The 22,339-nt window shown below is 35.6% G+C and overlaps 2 protein-coding genes across 3 annotated transcripts; one reads left to right on the top strand and one right to left on the bottom strand.

Moving 5' to 3' along the window:
• Window positions 1-674: 674 nt before the first annotated feature.
• LOC116341560 (cubilin homolog) lies at window positions 675-15,802 on the bottom strand. Its single transcript, XM_031768706.1, has 40 exons — window positions 15,396-15,802; window positions 14,751-15,329; window positions 14,267-14,654; window positions 13,507-14,175; window positions 13,356-13,396; window positions 13,163-13,293; window positions 12,894-13,078; window positions 12,453-12,812; window positions 12,232-12,388; window positions 11,814-12,155; window positions 11,393-11,752; window positions 11,274-11,311; window positions 11,060-11,208; window positions 10,650-10,810; window positions 10,531-10,588; window positions 10,340-10,466; window positions 10,107-10,263; window positions 9,997-10,035; window positions 9,662-9,920; window positions 9,185-9,431; window positions 8,948-9,122; window positions 8,504-8,883; window positions 8,225-8,443; window positions 7,965-8,139; window positions 7,821-7,859; window positions 7,735-7,756; window positions 7,367-7,638; window positions 6,107-7,289; window positions 4,040-6,043; window positions 3,961-3,974; window positions 2,345-3,702; window positions 2,240-2,279; window positions 2,131-2,174; window positions 1,903-2,053; window positions 1,760-1,807; window positions 1,574-1,692; window positions 1,342-1,507; window positions 1,147-1,281; window positions 945-1,081; window positions 675-876 (listed from the first exon to the last, which is right to left on the bottom strand). Exons 1-40 carry the CDS (start codon window positions 15,464-15,466, stop codon window positions 784-786), a joined length of 11,292 nt encoding a protein of 3,763 aa, XP_031624566.1. The 5' UTR covers window positions 15,467-15,802; the 3' UTR covers window positions 675-783.
• A 1,162-nt stretch (window positions 15,803-16,964) lies between these two features.
• On the top strand, window positions 16,965-19,940 carry LOC116341662. 2 transcript variants are annotated; one of them, XM_031768861.1, is made up of 6 exons: window positions 16,965-16,982; window positions 17,129-17,747; window positions 18,573-18,731; window positions 18,842-18,932; window positions 19,017-19,312; window positions 19,409-19,940. In XM_031768861.1, exons 2-6 carry the CDS (start codon window positions 17,609-17,611, stop codon window positions 19,921-19,923), a joined length of 1,200 nt encoding a protein of 399 aa, XP_031624721.1. In that variant the 5' UTR covers window positions 16,965-16,982; window positions 17,129-17,608; the 3' UTR covers window positions 19,924-19,940. The 2 variants fall into 2 exon arrangements, with proteins under 2 accessions (XP_031624721.1, XP_031624720.1); XM_031768860.1 differs by lacking the exon at window positions 16,965-16,982 and adding an exon at window positions 17,006-17,026.
• Window positions 19,941-22,339: the final 2,399 nt, after the last annotated feature.

The raw sequence follows: 22,339 nt of genomic DNA, 5'->3' as shown, positions 1-22,339 counted from the left end.
GCATCATTCAATTGCTCGCATAAATGTATGTCTTTCTGAACGCTTGAAATTCATATAGAGACTAAGTATGTTTTAAAATCTAAATTATCGCTTGACCTTCGTGACCTCTTCCAATCTTTCGATTCGCAACGTATAAACAAAGCAACGAAAAGATATTCCTCGTGACTTCCTTATCATCCTCATTCTATTAGAAAGTATCAACGTAATTTAAAATTTTTGAATTTATAGATAACTCGTTTGGAAATTTGCTGGATATATTCGCTGTATTGCACACAGAATGTTTAAAATAATGAGCCTATTATGATAAGAATTTGTATTTTTTTTTGTGATAACAAAATCAATATATTATTAACAATTGAATTGAAGAGATTGATTCCATTTATCCAAACATGTTCATGATTATTTCATCAAAACGAAAATTACACAGTTTGACATGGCTTCACGCTTTAAATGAACGGATAAGAATGAAAGTGTCCAAAAGTTTGAATGAACCACAGAGACTACATTTTCTGAAAAGCGAATTCACTGATTGCAATTGCAGAAAAGTGTTTGGAATTTAATTTTTTGTGATCTACCGCTAAAACTTTGCATGTAAAATCTCAATATTTGTGAGTTGAATTCAACAAAATCTTTATTTTAAATAAGTGTATTATGAGTACAAAAATGCACATGTATTTTATAATTTGGTAATATTGTGCTTTATTTCCATAAGTCATATGAAATTATTTCGAAATGGATATGGTCGAAATAAATATCTAAATAAAAATAATCGATGAGATCTGCTTAGAATTTATTCACAATAGAGTTTTCATGTACGGCCATAAAATTAATAACCCATCCAGTGCCGGCAAAGTTTAAGCTGCTTTTGAAGTGCACCTGAGAATTTGAACATTTAAAAAAAATTAAAGTGTACTTTAACTTAAGCCTGATTTTTTGAAGTATACTTTCACTTGACTGGAACGAGCTTTGTATGGTGCTGGATTATCGGCTCCGCAAAATTTGGTTGCTGCCAGATTTTCATCGTTCTCGATGATTTCCACATAGTTCAATTCACATGTTGATCTTGGACCCATGTCAAATACTAAAATGAAACAAAATGAAATAGCATTTTCTCAATTTAATTTGCACGACATGGTTGAAATATACCTGAGAATTGTAAAGCCACATAAAGGTTCATTGGAACATTTATTGTCCATGTACAATCAGAGTTATTTCGATCTGTATTCGGGTAGCCGGGACTTGAGAATGTGCCGCCATAGTTGTACAACTCACCACCACAGCCTAGATGCAAGGAAATCATTGCTTTGAATCTATTTTGAAATGGAAATTAGTCGAAATTACCTTTGTCCGTCGCTAAATAAGTGATATCGTACAAATAGCTCGGACTGTATATGAGCGAGGTATTTTTGAAATGCAGTCGAAGTTGATTGGTTGTCGTGAATAACGGCGATGGCACACTTTCACCACAATATGACTTTATAAGCTCATTATTTCGGGCATTATAAATCTTTGAAATGCAAAAATAGATAATTTCATTTAAACGAAATTGAGTCGAATTCAATGGAATACTCACTTTTAGAGGTGTGTTATTTTCGGTGCAATCGTCACTTAAACGCATATCAAGTATGGCAAAATAGAGAGAAATCGTATGGTTTTCAGGAACAGTAATGTATGAATCACAATCCATAAGTTCTATGCACCAAAAAAAAAAAATTATTGCTTTGAATCTATTTTAAGATGGTAATTAACCGGTAATTACCTTTGCCAAATAAGCGCCCTTGCGGTTGCGAATAATTTCGAGCACAATCTGTGTAGATGAATGAAATAACAATTGTTTTTGAGATCAAATTTTTCGGATAATAATTGGGCCCAATTGAAGACAGCAATTTTTAATTAACTTACCAGCAAATATTTTTGCCGTAAATGTAAATCCAAGTCCTTCCTTGTCATCGTTCGATTTAAAATGCACATAAATTTTTTTGTATGTTGAGAGATAGTCAATTGGTGTATTGTTTCCACAGTAACGATGTGCAGCTGTTGGCCATTGTCGACCCTAATCGAATTGATAGGAAAATGAAAGATGTTCAATTGAGTGCGGTTAAAATGGCAAATTTTCTGCAAAATTCTCACCGTATAGAAGTATTGGTTTTTCAACTTTGATGAACCAGAGAATACTGTAATGAGACATAAATACATTTAAAATATCATCACTAATACTTGTAATTAGAGCAATTTCTACCAATATTTTCACCAAGTCCTTCACGCACATATTTATTACTCTGTGTGCAAAGAAAAGATAATTATTTTAAACGCCATTGAACCTATTAATAAAATATCGCATTACCTCATCATCGGTGATTTCAAGAAAATCATTTGTGCATTTGTTTTGCTCATCCGATTCCAAATCGAATTGATCGAAATGAATATCGACCAAGTGATCATCTTCAACCGATATTTCCCAAATGCAATTCAAATTTGGTTGATATGTGGTACTGTTATACATCGGTGACTTGATTGTAATGCTGTTGAAAGAATCGCTCAAATTATAGGCGGTTCTTCCGCATGGTGATTCTTTCATTTTTAAATTAAGGCTAAATCCAGTGCCAGACCCTTCATTGTCAGTTACGAAACGCAAGTACATGCGTGGTGTGGTTGTTATTATGTCTGGTGGATTTTCATTACCGCAAAATGTACCAAATGATTCAGCAAACGGTCCGCCACCATCACGAATGTTCAAGTAATCACAAGTGCATGAATTACTATCAAGTGTATTATTAGTACATGGTCTCAAATGCATTTGATTAAATTTAGCTTCAATCACATAACCGACGGGTGCTCTAACAACATATTCACAATTCATATTTGGCTCGTATGAACCATACAGTTTGTTCAGCGTGTATTCCGAAATGCCATCACCCAAAGCTATGTCTTGATTACAATTCTTTGTGAATAGAATGGCTGCGATAAAACCTTTTTCATTGATCGTTGCATCACTTGCAAATTTAACAATGGCTTTGTTCGAATCAACACTGATGGATGGCATATGCTCAGTAAGATTGCCACAGAGGCGTGCTTTTCGATTTTCAGAGATTGTACTATGACCATCGTAAACTTCTACATAATCCAAATAACAGCCACCCATTTGTTCCAAATCAAATTGCTCAAAACGAACGGTGATCTTTTTATCCCGTGGCGCTGTTATAAACCAAATGCACGAGGCCAATGGCAAATAGCCTTCATTATTATCATCGTGCAAACTTCCAATTTGTGTTGGTTCTGTTATATTACCGCCACATCGATCGGTACTATATTCAAATTTGAAACCCGAACGCTCGATGTACGAATCCGTTCGGAATACAATGTCAATTCGTGATGTATAACGGAATGTGGTGATCGAATTGTTCAAACAATAAGTACCCACTTCTTCCATATTGTCGGATATCATGTATGGTGATTGCTTGTAAACGGTTATATTGTCAAATATACATACGGCATTCGTTGTTTCTAAATCAAAGGCCAAGAATTTAACCGACACGGATTTACCATTTTCGGCAATTATCGAGTAATTGCAGACAATATTTCTTGGATAATTTTCAGGATAACGAGGACTTGTTATGATTTGAGGCATGTCGGTTGCTTTGAAAGTACCACCACAATTTTCGAACCATTCAGCTGAAAAACCGTCACCGGCACCATCGGCATCTGAAATGTAAAAAAAATTAAATTTTAAAGGAATATTCAAATGTTTTTTTTCTTTTTCAGAGATATAAGTGGGCACCCAGATTCCGAGGGAACCCGATTACCCTCCTCCTCTACTTCTTTCAATTTTCTATGGCTTTCACTTCTAGACTTTTGTCGGCAATATTCCATGAGAAACGCGTTTTCCTCTTTTCCGTGCATTGTATAAAGATGTTATTGTCTTTGTTAGCTAATAAATGCTAAAAATAAATTTGAATTCACCTGTATGGAATAACCTAAAAACGAAATTGAATGTAAAATATCATTAAATTGCTACGCGATAAAATATCCATGAACTTACACTTTCATTTCGCGTCCCGTCGAATTCAAATACGGTGGAGTATCACGTCCGCACAATCGTTTCAATTCTTTAAATTCTCCATCCACCTTGTTAAAAACTTTCACATAGTCTTTCGTGCAATTATTGCTTGTTTCGATCATAAATCGATTTGTAAAAACTAATCCGACATGGTATCCATTTTGAGCTCGAATATTCCATTCGCATTCCGTGTTGGGTGGATATTTGGTACCAACTTTTGGACTTGAAAATATATAATTTGGTGGATCCAAAATGCCGCCACATATTCCATTGGAAGTAACCACATCAATGGAAAACGGTGTATTGGGATTATAATTATCGGAATGATATTCCACAAATACTTGTTGTCCGCTTATTGTAATCGAACGATTTCGATCGGCATCTCCACAAATGCGATTGAGTTTCGGTCGATTTGGTGTGCTGCCTCGATAGATATTTATGTAATCGGTTTCACAATTCATAGCCGGTGCATTCAGAATCAGTTGAATATTCCGTTCGGTGTTCGTCGTATAAAGCCACGCACAGTCCAATTCACCATAATTTGATGAAAGTGTTGGAATTGTCATTCGGTTCATTGTCTCCGTCAGTACGCCGCCGCAATTATGCACTTTGTATGGGAATCGGTATTTATGCATCACTGTATTGCGCAGTGATAATTTTGTATTTGGATACGGTGATGCGATATTATCATATTTCGGCGGGCATTTTGTGTAGAATATTCGTTTTTCAGTGTTGGGGAAAAGTACCGAAATTCCGGTCGGTAGGTTTGGAATGCACGTAGTGCGACTTGCGTTCAGCGATTCTTCTTGTATTTTAATTGAAAGTGTACCAAAGTTTGGTTGCGATTCATTGAATGGCTTGTGATTTTTTCGAGTATATTCACAGTAGAATTTGGTCACATTTTCCGGTGTCATAAATGATCCTTCGTTATCGTCCAAATTGCCCGCACAAATTGTCGGTTCGTTGGATGAAAAACGCATTTTAAACCCTCGATGACCAACATTCGAGCGACGAATTAGTGCGCTGATTGCAAGTGTATTATCGGTTGAATAAACTACTGGTAACGTTTGGTTGTTGGGGACAAGCGTGGTGATTGGGCTTGTAAAATAGAAATCATTATAGAATGAAATACGATGATCGGAATTAGATGAAAACACCATAGTACTGATCAAAATAAGTCGAGATGGTTTCATATCGAAATCGAGTACTTCAACTTTAACACGTCGACCTTTGGGCACAGTTATCATCCATTCACAGTAACGAGAAGCATCTGGACTAATCGGATAGCCAGGACTTTGAATGACACCATTTGATGCTTCGATTCGAGCACCACACACATCAACGCTCGATTGGAACCTAAGACGAAAACCGCTATACAAACTATTCGACGATACCGTAACAAATCTCACCAATGCAACTGAACTGAAGGTCAAAATACTTTCGGGTATGATATTGCCACACAATTTTGTCACTTCGCTCATAGACGTACTTCCGTTTGTATTTCGAATGACCGAATAGATGACTATGTGATCGACGGTGCTGCAATTGTCTGCTTCTGGTAGGTCCAAACTCAATAGCGTGATATTTACGACCGTTCCAATACGACCCGTGATGTGATAATCGCATGTCGCTTGCATTGGATAAGCACCCTTTCCTGGGAATCCTGGACTTGACATATAGCCACTGTATCCTACGACTGATTTACCACAACGTGCCAATGAAACCTTTGCCTTGAATCCATTTCGAGGAACCGAAACATCCGTAAAGAATTTCATCCATATCATATTCGATTGAGAGAAAATTGGTGGCGGTTTAAAACCACAGTACTGCCCAATAACTGGTGAGCTCGATGTGCTGCCTTCACGAATTTCAACATATTCACTTGTACATTTTGGTGTCGGTGTCAAATCGAATCGTTCCAAAAATTCAATTTTCATGAGTTCTCCATTCGGCGCCGTTACACGCCAAATACACTCAATATGTGCACTATAAAAATTTTAAAATTAATTCTTTCGTACTAGATTTTAATAAAAAAAAAAAAATAGAAACCTTGGTATTTCTGGATAGTTGGGCGACGCTATAATGGTTGAATTATTGCCATAGCTCAATTGGAACGAACCACCGCAATCATATTCAACTTGTCGATATTTCAAAATGAAATCATTTTGCGAATTGAATCCTCGATTTCTGACAAATTGTACGATTGCCTTGTTACTGCTTGACCTTGGAATTGTTGGTTTGCCGCTACAATATTTGCCCGAGCCCAAGAACGGTGAATCATCATGAATGCCATTTTTCAGAACAATGTAACTTATGCATCCATCTGTGGTCTTTGCCAAATTCAAGCGATCAAATTCAAATTGAATTGTTCGACCTCGTGCCACACTCACAGTCCACGTACATGTTTCATTCATCCAAAAATGTGAAAAATTGGCAACGGTCATTCTACTCGTAATTTCACCGTATGGACCTTCGAAATTTCCACCACAATCTAATCGTACAACACTCTCAAAACCAGTTCGATTATCAGAGAAATCGGAATTAAATTGTATACGCAAGTTCGGTTTTCCGTGGAAACGATTATTTCGCAAAAGTTGACCCATTGTACATAATCGTGTTTCCTGTTGGAATCGTTCCATATCCGATCCACTATCGATGCGCACATAATCGGTTACACAATTTGATGACGACTCTAAATCAACGGTCACCATTGAGACACCAATGTGATAACCCATTTTCGATGGTAAGAATGTCCATTGACAGAATTCACCATTAGTGTATCCATATGGAAAACCAGGTGATTTCAATCTTATATCTTCGTGCTCATGAACAGTTATCACTGAATTACGTGAACAATTCAAACTATTTGTTACATTATTTGTTATGTCGTCACCTAATTTCGGTACTTCGCTCCAAAATAGTTTGAATTTCGATTCACTGAATGTCGGTATCTGAAATTCGATCAAAAGAATATTCGTGCTCGAGATAATTGGTTCGGTTGGAATGGAATCAGTTGCAATGTTTGATAAAACCCCTGATGCTACGTCAAAGCCGTCAAATATTTGAATTTGACTGTCACGTTTTAAGATACAATTATCGATTTTGATTCGGATTAAACTATCTGTTCCGACTGTGATACGCCATTTGTACGAACCGGTCGTATAGTACACATAGTTTGGATACATCAACGATGTTATAATACCACTTTCTCCTGTCAGCTCCACCAATTTAACTTTTTTTGCAAGAGATTAATGATCCAGTCAGTTAGTTTGAATAAATTTTGTTGGATTTTTAAAAAAAGCAATTTACCATAACTGTATTCAAGTAAAAATCCACGTCCAACGCCATCGTTGTCACTTCGGAACTTCAACCAGTAGGTATTTGCATGGGGAAGTGTTGGGGGTATATTATTACCACAATAAATGCCAATCACCTTTCCACCACTGTTATTTTCACGAATTTCCAAATAGTCGCCGTTACAGTGTTCCGTCTCATCAATCTCCAGCACATTGATATTTATCGCCATTTTATTTCCAGGCGATGAACGAATAGTCCATTCACATTCAATGTTATTTGTGTAGCTAAATCAAATGAAATTGGAAGTAATTATCAAAAAAAAATATTGGCCAAATTATAAACGATTGATTTTTATGAATGATTTTTCAGTCATTACTTACGTCTTTGGATAGCCAGGCGATGCTGCAATGAAAATTCAATGAAATTAGTTTTGAAATGTCATTCACCGGAATATAATATTACTTACCGATTTGACCGGAAATAGATGAAAATACACCACCACATGCTGTACAATGATAAAGAAATTAAGGTCTTCAAATATTCAAATATGTTGTATTTAGATACAACTACAAAAGAGTTATAATTAAACGAAAGGAAAATAAAAAAATACCATTATCAATGACAGAGTAATATGCTTTTAGATCAAATGTAAATGCGAAATCTTGTTCGCCAATTTCGCCCAGAGCAATTGTGAGAGAGTTTCCTTCGGAGATGATCGTTGGGGGATGTGTGTTTGAGCAAATTTCGGCCACTTTTGGAGACCGTGTGGATGTGCCATCGTGAATCTGTTGAACATAAATGATCAGATTAAAATTCAAACAACTTTTGTCGGACAGTTCTTGTTATTAATGATAGAAACGGGCGACTTACAAAAATATTTCTCACGCATTCGCTTACAGATTGATTTGTAATGCGTGCAACGTATTTCTGAAAGACGGGTTCATTTTCAATGTGCATGATGCTGAGCGAAACATGCTGACTGGGATTTTCTGCAGTGATCGTCCATTCGCAGTCATCGGCAAGCCATCGTATATTGTGACCAATTTGAATAATGCCCGACGATGATGTGACTATTTTCGATCCACAAGACTGTGATAAGAGAATACATCAGTTTTATCACAATACAAGTGAATGCTCTCTCAATATTACCGTTTCAAATGAAGCTTTAAACCCTTTGGCTTCGATGGAGCTATCCGTTTCCATAACAACCAGCATTTCATTGCCGGTGGATCGAATTGGTTTCGTAAAACCAGGACGTGCCGTTTGATTTACTGCATCCGGTACAAATGGTTGAGAGCCACACGTCCTCAGCAATAGTTTATCATTTTTCATTTCTTTACCATCATAAATACTTACAAAATCGGCCATACATTCGTGATCCTCCAAATCGAAATCGAGGAATTTGAACGAAAGAGTGTGCGACGGTTCTGTACGAAGTAACCATTGACAATTTGTGTTGCCAGGATAGTTATTCGGATAGTTTACACTCGAAATATTTCCATGTGTTATTGCAAATAGTCCACCACATTCTTGAATTGAAAACAATTTACTTCAAAAGTGAAAAATATTTGTTTTTTATTTGGTTTTACTTACTGGCTGGTATCGATTTATATGTGGCCGAAAATCCTCTGCCCGAATATGAAAGATCCGTGAAAAATTTTACAAAAACTCGATTCTCACTCGAAGTGACGACCGATTTTTTACTTAGATCATTAATACTTCCGCAGAATTTTTGTATTACGTTCGTTGCATTTTCATTATTTGAAACCTAATGGTGATAAACCATTTAGTATTATATTTGCAGATCGATAGAAACAGTTCAAAACTTACAATCACTCCATCATGTTTGCAGTCTTGTCCTTGTGATGCTTCGAAATCATAATCAACGAAAGTGATTTCGACCAAATGTCCATATTCAACTTCAATTGTCCATTTGCAAATTGTGTCGCTTGGGTAGCCATTTGGATAGTTTGGAGATGTGAAACTTCCTTCCGGTTTATTTAGAATACCACCACAACCTTGAATTTGATATTCCAAATGAAAACCACCAGCTGTATTACTGAAATCGGTCGTGAACCTAGAAATATAATTAATATAAACATAATAACCCTCAATAATTGATGCATATATCACTTCAATGATAATTCAATGGCATTTGATCATATTTGCTTTATTTTTAGACGGTTCCTCTAGAGGAGGAAGAATGGCGTGGAGAAGGAGAGCGTTAAGGAGCCCCCGCGCGGAAGAAGACCATTTTCATCCGTCACCTCCTTCTCACGATTATTCCTCCTTAGGGGATACACTCACTTCATTACAACTGTATGTGAGGTATTCAATGGTTTTGGCATTTTTTCACAGTATTTGTCCGATTTAATAACTACATCAGCACTGTCACGCTCTTCAATCACAAGACTATCAAACATGCAATTGTTCAAACTATCACTTGACCACGTATGCTCCAGATCAAAGTGTGAAAATTCAATAAATACTCGATTTCCCATTGTCGGTACCAGTTTCCATTCACAATTCGCATAATGTGGATAATGTGCCGGGAAATTCGGTGATTCTAAATATTACATAAAATAGTTCAACATTTAATTTACAATAAAGAGGATATAGTGATAAAATTTAATTCAAACTACCGATGGCTCCTCGTGAATCTTGAATTACGCGCTTGCAGTCTGACAAACAGAAAAAAGTTTATTAAATTATTATCGTTTTAAACCATCGATTGTCAAAAGTTATGTCTTACTCGCATTGAATTTCACCTCAAAACCACGCTCTTGATTGCTAACATCTGTAACCATTCGAAAGAAAATCGAATTTGATGTCGATTCCAATTGAATAATTTGTTCGCTGTGGCAATATGTTCCAAGTAAATGTGATGCGGATGTTGGTCCATCATAAATCTAAGGTAATGATATGAATCATATACCAAATTAACCTTATGGCCAACCCGGGTTGTTATTTATTTAAATGATTTACCGAGATATAGTCAAAATTGCAATCTTCCGAAGTCTCCATACTCAGGTCAGTCACCAGCAATTGCACCGTTGAACCGCGTGCTACTTGAATGGTATAATCGCACTGCATATTTGGTGGATAAGTATCCCTGACACAAGCAATTTTGATTTGAGAATTTTGAAAAAGAGAAAATTAAATTTGTTCAAACTCACGGATAGTTGGGTGATGATATCGTGCCACTTTGAGCATTTGTGAAAAGTCCACCGCAACCTAAAACGATCAAACCATTGTTATTAGATACAAGACGTTTGATATCAAAAATTCAACATACCAGTCATTGCAGTATTGTAGCTAATTTTGAAACCTTTATTCTCATTACTAGAGTCGGTCTTGAAACGCAAGTACATATGATTCGAAAACGATTTGAATCTTGGCAAAATATCTGTACCGCAAAATGAACCGATCAGCGGGCTTTTGTCTGAAGCACCATTTCTGAATATTTTAAAATTAAAAGATGCGACATAAAAAGAAAAGAAAAAGATTTTCATTAGAGTATAAAATCTCACTTATGAAGTAGGGCTCCCAATAAGCGCACTCTTCATGGGTGACAATTTCGAACGCCAGAAGACTTCTCAAAATTTTGTCAAACGAAATTTCTCCCGCAAAAAGAAATTTCGGGAAATCTGCTGGCATTCACAATTACATGCTCTATTTAATGTGGAAACGACAACAAGTTCGAACCTAATTTCCAAAGAATCGAATGAGCATCCATTGCTTTCTTCCAAATCAAATGATTCAATATTCAATTGAATTTGTTTGCCGTTTGGTGCGTTTATCACATAAACACAGTCTTTATTTGGTGGATATCGATCTGGGAAGTTTGGCGAAGACTGAACAAAAATGAAAAATCATTAAATGTATTGAAAAAAAAGAAACGAAAATTATTATTCCTCACAATATATCCAGTCAATGAGTAAATGTTGCCACCGCACACTGTAAAGACCAAATTTTAAAAAAAAACTCATCAATAAACCAAATTTCAAGCGAAGTAAATGAAAAAAGAGTTTTTCTTACAATTTCTTCCGTCAATGAAGTCATATGTAGCCATAAATCCATCTCCGGCAACAGATTCATCGCTTCGGAATACAATAGACAATGCACGTGTTGTACTTAAAAGAATCGGTGGCTTTTGGGTTCCACAATAGGTTCCGATCGGTTGTTTCGATTCACTGGTAACAATGTCATCGTAGATTTTTAAATAATCATATGGGCATCCAGTATACGATTCCACATCGAATGAACTGAATTTTAATTGAATCAAATAACCGGGCGGTGCAACTATAATCCATGTACAATTGGCACCATGCTTGTATCCATCATCATCTGATGGCGGTGAAATGGTTTGATTTGCTTTTGTGATTACTCCGCCACAACCTAAAAACACATATATGTTATTCGCACAAAGATATTCACTCATAATTTATGACCAACGTACCGGCATCGATGAATGAATACTGAGCTCTAAAGCCTGGCCCCTGATTTGACGAATCGGTACTGAACACCAAGTGCAAATGATTCATAGTTGACATTGCAACCGGTGGTTTATTGCTGCCACAATATTGTCCGATTAGTGTGCTATTGCTGTCAACACCATCGTATATGCTCAACGAATCAAAATCACAATCGGCCTCAATATCAAAAGCGGTAAAATTCAAAATAATCGATTTCCCCAATGGTGCCTGAATATCATATATACAATTTTTATTGTCTTCATATGGATTTGGATACCATGGTGATGTGATTACACCATTTTCATCTTCGAATTTTCCACCACAAACTAAAAATTGATTTCGGAATAGTAACGGGCGTTGATTTTAATTTTTTAAATGATCTCACAATTAAAAATTTCGTACCTGTTTCATATTTTAGGCGAAAACCTTCGTCGCTGAACGAAAAATCAGTGTGAAAAACAACAAGGACTTCATTTGACAGTGATGAATAGTCGGGAGGCAATCGAGTGCCACACCATTTTCCAACTTTTGGTGCATTTGTATTGTTGCCTTCATAAATCTACAATTTTAAATAAAAAAAATATTCACTTCGCCATTTACAATTTTCATAAAATGACGATTACCTCAACATAATCAAAGCTACACGAACTACTGCCTTCCAATTTGAACGTGGTAAATGATAGTTTGACTCGGGTTTCATTTTTACGTGGCATTTTAATAAGATAATGACATTCAATGTTCTTTGGATAGCGTCCATCTTGTATTGGCGACCCAAATTCGCCACTTTTTCCAGTGAACGTACCACCACACCCTTGAATTCCCTCGACAATCGAATAATGGATTTGGAAACCAGAGTCGGTTGAATCACCGTCTGAATGGAAATGCAATGTAAGCGTATTATCGGGACTCGTAAGCGGTTGTGGATGCATTGTACTACAGTATTTCTCCAATAAATCACCGTCCGTCGATAGTCCATTATGAATCTTTGAACGAAATAGTATTAATTTAAATATTTTGGCGTGTTTTTAATACAAAAATTAAATGAAATGGATATTCAGACTCACCGCTAAGTAATCATAATTACATGATGCATGAGGTTCTAGTTGCAAAGTAAAGAAGTGCAATTGAATGCGGCTATTTTCCGGTGCTGCTAATTTCCATATACAATCTCGATTTGGTGGATAATTACCCGGTGAACCAGGCGATGAAATTATACCATGCGATTTTATTGCAACATTGCCGCCACACACTTGAATTCACACAAAGAAAGATGGAATATATTTATGAAAAAGAATTCATTTTATGGTCAAAATATATTCGAATTGACAGGTACCTGGCTCTGTGCTGTTCCATTTAAGTTCAAATCCTCCATCTGTCGTACTGTTATCAGATCTAAACCACAAATAGAGCATATTTTGGGTTGATATTATGTTGCCTCCCTTTGGCAAGTTTTGGCCGCAGAATCTGAAAGAAAAAATGTCATCTATATTGAATCTACTTGATTTCAGTCGTTCTGATGCATTTACCTTCCAATCATGTATGAAGCAGATGATCGTCCATCATGAATCTAAAATATTGAAAAGTTCAAGAAAATTTGATATTTTTATATGAATGCAGAAAAAAATACAGAACACAGTTCATTATCAAAAGATGGTTGACAGCAAAAAAAACGCCTACCTGCAACCAATCGAATCGACATTCTACTGAATGTTCCAAATTAAACTTTGTAAATGTGACATTCAGCACTTTATTTTCGTCAGTTTTAATTAACCATGCGCATCGTGCATTATGAGGATAGACAGCAGATAATGGATATTTAAGAGTTCCATTAAATCCATTGAGTACACCACCACAAGAACGAACTTCCATTTGACAATTTCGACCAGTTCGGCTGGGCGGGCATGTACAGCGATACAAAAAGCGACTATTCAAAGTGCATGTTCCCCCATTTTGGCAAGGGTTCGGCGAGCAAGCGTTCACTGAGCGAGCGCAACGCGGACCGTTGGTATGGGGTGGGCACTGGCATCGATAGCCAAATGAACCAACACTTATGCAGGTTCCGCCATTCTGGCAGGGATTTGATGATGAGCATCCATCAATAGTACTGTTGGCACTTGTTGACCGAGTACAACCAAATGGGCCGATTCCATTGCCAACATAATGTGGAGGACAAACACATGTGACTGCATACAAATTTTGAACGCACGTAGCCAATGGATGGCATACGTTTGGATTATCACAACGGCTTTGACCGTTCGTTGGCTGAATTCCAGTGTTACTTGTTCGAATACAAACACGACCATCACCGGCGTAACCAAAAGGACATTGGCCGCATTTTGATGAACCCTAAATGTCAGAAAATTAATTTCATATACTTTTTGATGGTAAATCTTTGCATGAAATCTATTTTAATTTGAATTTTTCGATTGGATCTTACTCTTGTATTGATACATGAAACGAATGGAGATGTGCTACAACCGCCGTTATCGATAGCGCATTCATCAATATCCCGACAATAATGGCCGTTCCCAGTAAAACCATGAGGACACTGTCCACATGTGTATGTACCAGGTAAATTGATACAATTTACTTCGGGGTCCATTGAACAATGTGGATTTGGTAGCTCACATTCATTCACATCAACTGTGCAAGCCAAAGATGTACCATTGCTAGTCCATCCTTGATTGCAAATACATCGATAACCAATGCCGTCTTTTGTTTGGACACACACACCATGACCGCACATCTCGTACGACGACGTTGCTAAGCAGTCAACAGTGCTTTTCGTGCAATGAATTCCATGCCAACCCGGAGTACAACGACAACTGAAGAAAAAGAATGTGAACATTCAATGTGAATAGCTTAGATAGAAGGTTCTTTCACATTCTAGAAAGTGGCGAAGGAAAAGAATGATCCCTTACTTGTATCCACCAGGCGTATTTTCGCATGTAGCCGAATTTTGACAACCCAAATCAGTGCCAGCAAAATTGCTGCATTCGTTTACATCTTCTTCACAACTAACTCCGGTCCATTCCTTTGGGCAGTTACAAGTATAACCATTGAATATGTTCATGCATTTACCGCCATTTCGACATGGATTTGACGAGCAATTATCGGCATTCAAGCGTTCCACCAATCGATTGACTTTTTCTTCAAGTCGACGTAGGCGTCGATTAAGATTGGTCGTATTTGTGCCACGTGATGAACTGTTCATTCTGCCTTCAATCAAAGATAAACGTTGTAATATGAATCGATTACGATTTGTCGTTAAATTATCATCGGATAAAATTCCTCGAACGTGTTCCTCAAGCCAAGACAATCGAAGTGCCAAATTTGAATTCGGCACATTCGATTGATTCAATCCGCCGCCGAATTTCATCATAGTCATCACATTCACATCGTTAATATTTAAATAGCTGCTTCCTTTCAATCGAAATGATATATTCCGATCGACGGCCGATTCAATCACAAAATTACCATTTTCGGTCAAAAATTTTGGCCTGGAAAATTAAATTTCATTTCAATATTATTTTTTTTTTATTATTTTTTGAAATTTTGCTTCTTACTGATCGTCAAAGTAAGCACTGTCACAACTTCTCCACAAAAAAATTAATAATACTAATTTTAATTTCGTCATTTTAATGCATTTTTTTCGACTGAAATTGATAAAAGAAATACACGAACTGAAAGACTGTATGTAAACTTATTGATGGTAACTGAATTGAAAAAGTGGGCGTTTTTCTGGATACTTCACAATGGAAACTTTATTATTTTTGTGAGATTTTTTTTGTTTAATTTGAATGATTTTTTGTTTCGAAATTCAATTTTACACTCGATTTTTTTTTGGAAAATCTGATCCGAATTAATGAAATTCGATGATTTGTAAGAACTTCTTGTTAATACCATCAATATATCTTTTTGAAAGTAAACATTTAACTGAAAACCAACTAAATTTGATTCGTAAACATTTGAATAAAACACAGTTGCCAGTTTAAATTAAACTAAAAGTGAATGAATCGTTTGCAGCATTTATATACGGAATGGGGCGTATATCATTTGGTGGATTAAAAAAGTGAACATTTCTCGAGATAGCTTCCAAAACACCCAATTTTGTGATAAAAATTTGTAGTTTACGTCGAAATTGATTCATTGGCATCAAGAGCAGCATGGCACAAGTTACAAGTCAAAAGATAAAATATATTCACATTAAAGGCATTCAATTAATTTACGAATTTACTGATGTTCAAAGGCAGTGCATTATTTAATTTCTTGTGGATTTCGTACATTGCATTTATTAAATGAAATGCATGAAAGATCCAAAATGCAGAACATTTAAAAGACTTTAATTCTCCTAAGGCATATTTATATATAGCGCATATCCATTGCAGGAATTTGGCAAACGAATTTAATTGAACATCAATGTAATTAATTTGTTTCTTTGAAGTGGTTTTTTGTAGGTGATGGGGAAAGAGAAAAGTTAGAGAGAGAGGCGAGAAAAAGAGATGAAGGAGTCGGGGGAGAGAGACAGAGAGTAAGAAAGAGTTAACACATTTGCACCGTCAAAAACTGTTGGTTTATTTAAATCATTGACCTAGAAATTGATGAGTATATCACTCGTGTTTACTTCCATTTCTTTATGGTAAATGATATTTGTGTTAACGCACTTGCCACAGATCGATCGTTAATCGATTCAAAGTGCTAGTGCTGAGTACTGAATAAACTGTGAAATGAGACGCTTTGTACACAAGCATTTGTTTCTTTTGCATAAATTTGTTACAATACACTTGAGAAATCAATGAAGCATCGATACTCGACGCATATTTTATCAATATACACCGTCGATGTGTTCGTCATTCGTGAGAAATAATCAGTTAATATTGCATCCAAAATGAGTTACATTGAAATGAAAGCGTGAAACTCTCTCTCTCTCTCTCTCTCTCTCTCTCTCTCATAGTTTGGAAGGGATAACAGCTTAATTAGCGAGATTCGTCTGTTTTCTACTTCAAATTTATGTATATATGTATCAAGAACGTTCGTGTTCCACCATTTGCCCGTAGAGAATGTAAATCAATCGAACACCGTTTCACTTGTTCCTCATTGCGCTCGAAGATTTTCGTACAAAATAAAAACCATTGACATCATCGATCGATGCGGTTAGTTTCGGCAGAAAATTTGACACGAGTGAACGAGTTCAAGTGTTTGATAGCAAATTAATTTATTTTTTCTATTCGTTTTTTCAATAAAAAAGTTTTTTGTGAGATTTTCCCCAATTTTTTTAAAATCCATTCCGTTTTTTCAGTTTTCAGGCATTTCAGAAGATAAATGTTATATTTTTTTTCGTTGAAGATATAATTATATAAATAGAAAAAAAAAACTAACAACGTTATATGTTAGTGTAGAACAAATAATTGGATTTCGTTGAATTTTGAGCTGAAAAAAGAGAGCCCTGTGTTGGGCTGTCGTTGAGCTGTCTACATTTTCTCTCTATCGCTCTATATATCGTCTTCTCTCTTTCGCACACAGTTTGAGTTCATTTTGTGAATCAAAGACCGTAAAAAACGACGCTATATTTCACACAGTGCAAGTTTTATTAGCCAATTTTAGTAGTGAAGTTATATTCTATCTCGCTACTAACATAAGAGTATAGATAAAAAGTGATACAGTGCCACATACACATTTAGATAAATTAGGTTGGACAACATCGCCGGAACAAAAAAAAAAACACACACACCATATACACGCCCGTACCGAAAGCAAGAGACTAAGAAAAAAGAGAGCCATGCAGAAAATTCGAGTTAAACTGTTTTGCAAATTTATTATCATTTTGTGTTGGTTTGTGTGCGGCATGTGCGGAGCAAACGTTTCACTGAATTCGTTTAACCAATCCACCGAGGTTAATCAAACACGCCACGCTAAATGTAAGTATCATCGCACGCGCTCACCACCAACCATACAAATGCAAATATTTATTACAAACTTTTTTTGTTGCGTTCTTTCACTCTCGCTCATCTCTGTTCGAAAGCGGGATGGTGCTGAAGAAGAAAAAAAATGTGATGAAAATTTATAAATTGTCCATTGGCCAACAAAACCTAGGGGATATCCATGCGAATTAGAATTAGCACATTAGCAAAAAAATAGGGAAATTTACATGAAGAAAATAGCAAAATTAGCAATAAATAGCAGAATTAGCACTGTACACGTATATACTTTAGTAAGCATTTATTCTTGAATATATTGAAATAATTAATTAAAATAAAATTCACAAAACAAACGAATTGAATAGTGTTGAACTAAAATATATCAAAATATGTAGTTAAATACGCTTTTTCTCATTTTTAAATAAAAATATATTCAATGGCACGTAACCAAGCACGTTTCATCGGTATTAACTACAATTTACGAATTGCAATCGGAAATGTAGATTTGATGACAGATTTCTTACTGAAAACGTATACGCTAGTGCCTGCTTCAAATATACACGTTGAAAGTGTCAACTTGAAACATTTACGTAAACACATTTCAGTTATTCGATCATGCTGTCAATCTGACGTATGCAATATTTTTGACGTACTAGAGAAATTAGCAAAAAATAGCAGTATTAGAACAAACTAGTAGAAATACTAGCAGAATTAGTGAAAAATAGAGAGAAATAGCGTTTATTATTATAAATTATTCGATCTGCAATTCACGGTTATCCCCTAGAACAAAACAGAACCAAATGTTAAAAAAGAGTGTGCTTGCAGGGTTTCCATTTTATACAATTGGACGATTCTTGAATACACCGTGCGAAGGCAAAAATAAACTACTTGGAACGTGTGTGCTGAACGGTGAATGTCAAAGTGCTGGCGGTATCGTAACGGGTACATGTAAATCAAATACACGGCAAGCTATATGCTGCATATGTAAGTATAATCCAAAAGCACAACCGATTGTAACACTACAGAAAATCAACACACGATTGAAATCGTTAAGTAATTGTCGCACAAATTTCATTTTCCATTCATTATATCAGATCAACAAACTTGCGCATCGACAACATCCGAAAATAACACGTATTTTGTGAATCCAAACTATCCGGATCTATGGAATGGCGTCAGCCAAACGTAATTATTAATGCATTAATATGCTTGCCGGCCACTAAATATTTCGATTTTTTAAAATAATTTTTTTTTTCTGTTTTTGGTCAGGTGCTCATTGAATGTCCAACCGGCCGAGAATGTGTGTCAACTTCGAATTGATTTGCTCGATTTTTCGTTAGCACCGCCAAGCGGTGATGGAACATGTAATACTGATGTAATTTCAATCACCGGTTCAGCTACAAATGTCCCAACGTTGTGCGGCGATAATGCCGGCCAACATTTGTATGTTGATTTTGATGGCACAAATCCAATAACCATTGCAATTAAAACAACGTCTAGTTACACATTCGGTCGACACTGGAACATTCGAGTGGCGCAAATAACTTGCGATTCAGAATATAAAGGTATGTACTTCATTCACATTTCGTGTATGTCGTTGTCACTTTTTTCATCACAATTTTACAATTTAATAATGCGAAAAATGTGATTTGTTTAAATAGCACCGTCGGGTTGTTTGCAATATCACCGAAATCCAAGCGGAATCATTCGAAGTTTTAACTATGGCTCATCACCAAATTCAATACCAAATGCAGTGGGTGTAGAGGGTTCACGACAAATTGCAAACTTAAATTATGGCATTTGCATAGCGGCCAGTGCTGGTTCATGTTCAATCACCTATTCGCCACTTTCGTCCGATCCATATTCGTTTACATTAAGCGGTGATGTTGGCGGTGTTGATGTTACAATGCTTGGAAGTGCCACATTACAAGAACAAACATGTACTACAGATTATCTGATTATACCCGATCCAAGTCAAACTGGTGTGCGCTTATCTTCGGGCGGTGATCGATTTTGCGGGCTTGGTCTAACGGCAACGACTTCAAATGTTCTTCCGTATGTATTGTATGTGATTACCGATTCAAATGAAGCGCTCGATATTGGAAATCGTGGATTTGCATTGAACTATGCACAAAACGTATGCCCAGTTATCTCAACGGCTACATCGACGATATGAATTTTTTTTTTGTATGAAATAAATCGATATGAAAAAAGAAGACATAAAACTCGTATTTGCTTTTTGTCAATATGCAATTTAATTTACTTTTTGCATTGTATGAGAGGGAAAAAAATCGACCTGAATATGAAAATAAAGTAAGTGGGAAATTGAATTTGAAAATTTAATTAATTCACTAAATCTATGAAGGGCGTATCTACTGTGCATGACCGCTAAGCCAAAAAAGCGGTAAGCGATAGATTGTTTTACCATACGATTGTATATTTGTTTATTTTGTTCGTGCGCAGAGTGCGACCGAAACCAAAGTGTTACTACTGCAAAATATTAAGCGCATCGTTGATTGGAATTAAAACATGTTGCACGCAATTTAGAATTATCCCATATATTCAGCCAATGTTTATACACAGCAAATAAGCATACAATTGTCATGCAAGGTGTGAAGTATCATGGCAAAACAAATGAAATTCGATATCTTTTGTATGCGAATCGTTTCATGCAAATATTTTCGATAAACACATTTTTACCAACTTAATCAAATACACCCGAACACTTGCGAACTGATTGCGCTATTTTTCGAGAACAACCGTTATGATGAGCCATTTTCACCAGTTCCGAATATGGAAATTATTTTATTAACAATGTACGAATGAAATGAATAAACATCGAAAAACAAACCAACAACACAATCGATGCATGACACAGACAATTCAATTATTGCTTTTTGGCTTCATTTTACATTCGAATGGAATGGTGATGTTTATCAGCCAGCATTTTGACAGCCTCAAATATTCGGGTGTAAAGTGTTTCATTGAGTGTGATAAAATATGATAATTTCATTGTTCACTGTTAAACAGAGGAAGGAATGTCTGAAAAAGAGCGACTACGATAAATGCTCTTCAAATCAAATCGTTCTAACAAATGATGCGGTTTTTCCTCGATTTGCCGTATAGCACCCAGGTGCTAAACTTCATCATAGATATCATCGCTTTAAAATTGACTGGCATTTATTTGAATTATACATTAAATTCTTGTTTTTACTCATTGGTTCGCATTACAAGTACAATTTATTTTCAAATTTCCTCGATTATACAGAGTAAATCGGATGGTGGCGTATTTGAAATCGTAAAATCTGTTGCCCATGAAATGATTTGCTGTTTAATATTTTGAGTTATGATTTCATCAGTATCAGTTCAATTCCATTTCGACAAACCTTTAATCTCATTAACCGAACGGCATATCAATAATTGTATATACTTGGAATCTTAATTTGAAATTCAAATTAAACGCTGGTTATTTGATTAGCTTGTAACATTTGAATATTGTACTATCTGCATTTGTAATACAACTGATAAAAGTCAATCAAATATTTGAGCATCCAAATATACTAATTTACGTGACCAGAGCTTGAATTTTACAACGCAGCAACAATTTTTCCAATTAACATTTTGTCATTTCATTAGCTGATTATTCAAATATTTGTATTTGATTTTCACGTGAACGATTTTGGTTTTGCTTTGTTGATATATTTATCGATTTCAATACCAATTAGTTTGCCGATTCAAATTGTTACACGAAATAAAAAAAACGAATCAATTTCATTTGAAACATTTTAAAATCCGGTGAAACTATGAAAATTACCAAAATTCAATTTTATCATTATGAAATGTGGTTCAAATCTACTAAACCAAATATTTGCAACATCACCATGGTGAGTTAGGTGCACTTAATATGGATGACAATATTGTCAGTATCCGCATTTATATTCGGATAAATAAAAACATTTAGCGCAAAAAATGAACTATTTATACACAATTCAATATTAATACTAATAAACATATTAAATTTATCTGAATTTTCAAATTTGAAGATATTTATTTGTAAATATATATTGAACAATATTGAAGTCAAGAACAAATGTCTAATTTAACATTAATAACATTTGCTATGCATAAAATGTATTGTAGAATCTCCTAATTTTGCAAAACAGTTGAGCAATGAGTTGAATCTTCGCACATAACATGCAGTACTTCATCGCAAGAACACAAACCCCATTTTAAATTGTGCTTGTGCCATAGTCTTATGCACTTGGAACTAGAATAGTAAGTAATTGGTTCATTTGGTGCCGACTCCGTGAAATTTAACTTTTTGCCATTATCCAACCAATAGTAAACTGTATCACCTAATAGAGTTCCTGAGGTCCAGAAGCTCTCATTATCGCAACCTGATTCAGGGAAAATTCACGTAAAATGAAAAGCAATTATGAATTAGAAATTTATTAATTTACCAGCTTCTTTAATTTGTTTGGCGATGGCGTTATGCTCTTCTTGGGACGAAATAGTGATCAATTGTTTTCCGATTGAATGGCAGTAAGCTTGCGCTTTACTATAAACCAATTGGACTGAACATTTGTTGCAAT

The sequence above is a fragment of the Contarinia nasturtii genome, unplaced genomic scaffold (genome assembly GCF_009176525.2).
Source record: "Contarinia nasturtii isolate CC-2019 unplaced genomic scaffold, AAFC_CNas_1.1 Cnas_scaffold_745, whole genome shotgun sequence".
NCBI classification, from domain to species: Eukaryota; Metazoa; Arthropoda; class Insecta; order Diptera; family Cecidomyiidae; genus Contarinia; species Contarinia nasturtii.
This window is presented reverse-complemented; position numbering and strand designations above follow the sequence as displayed.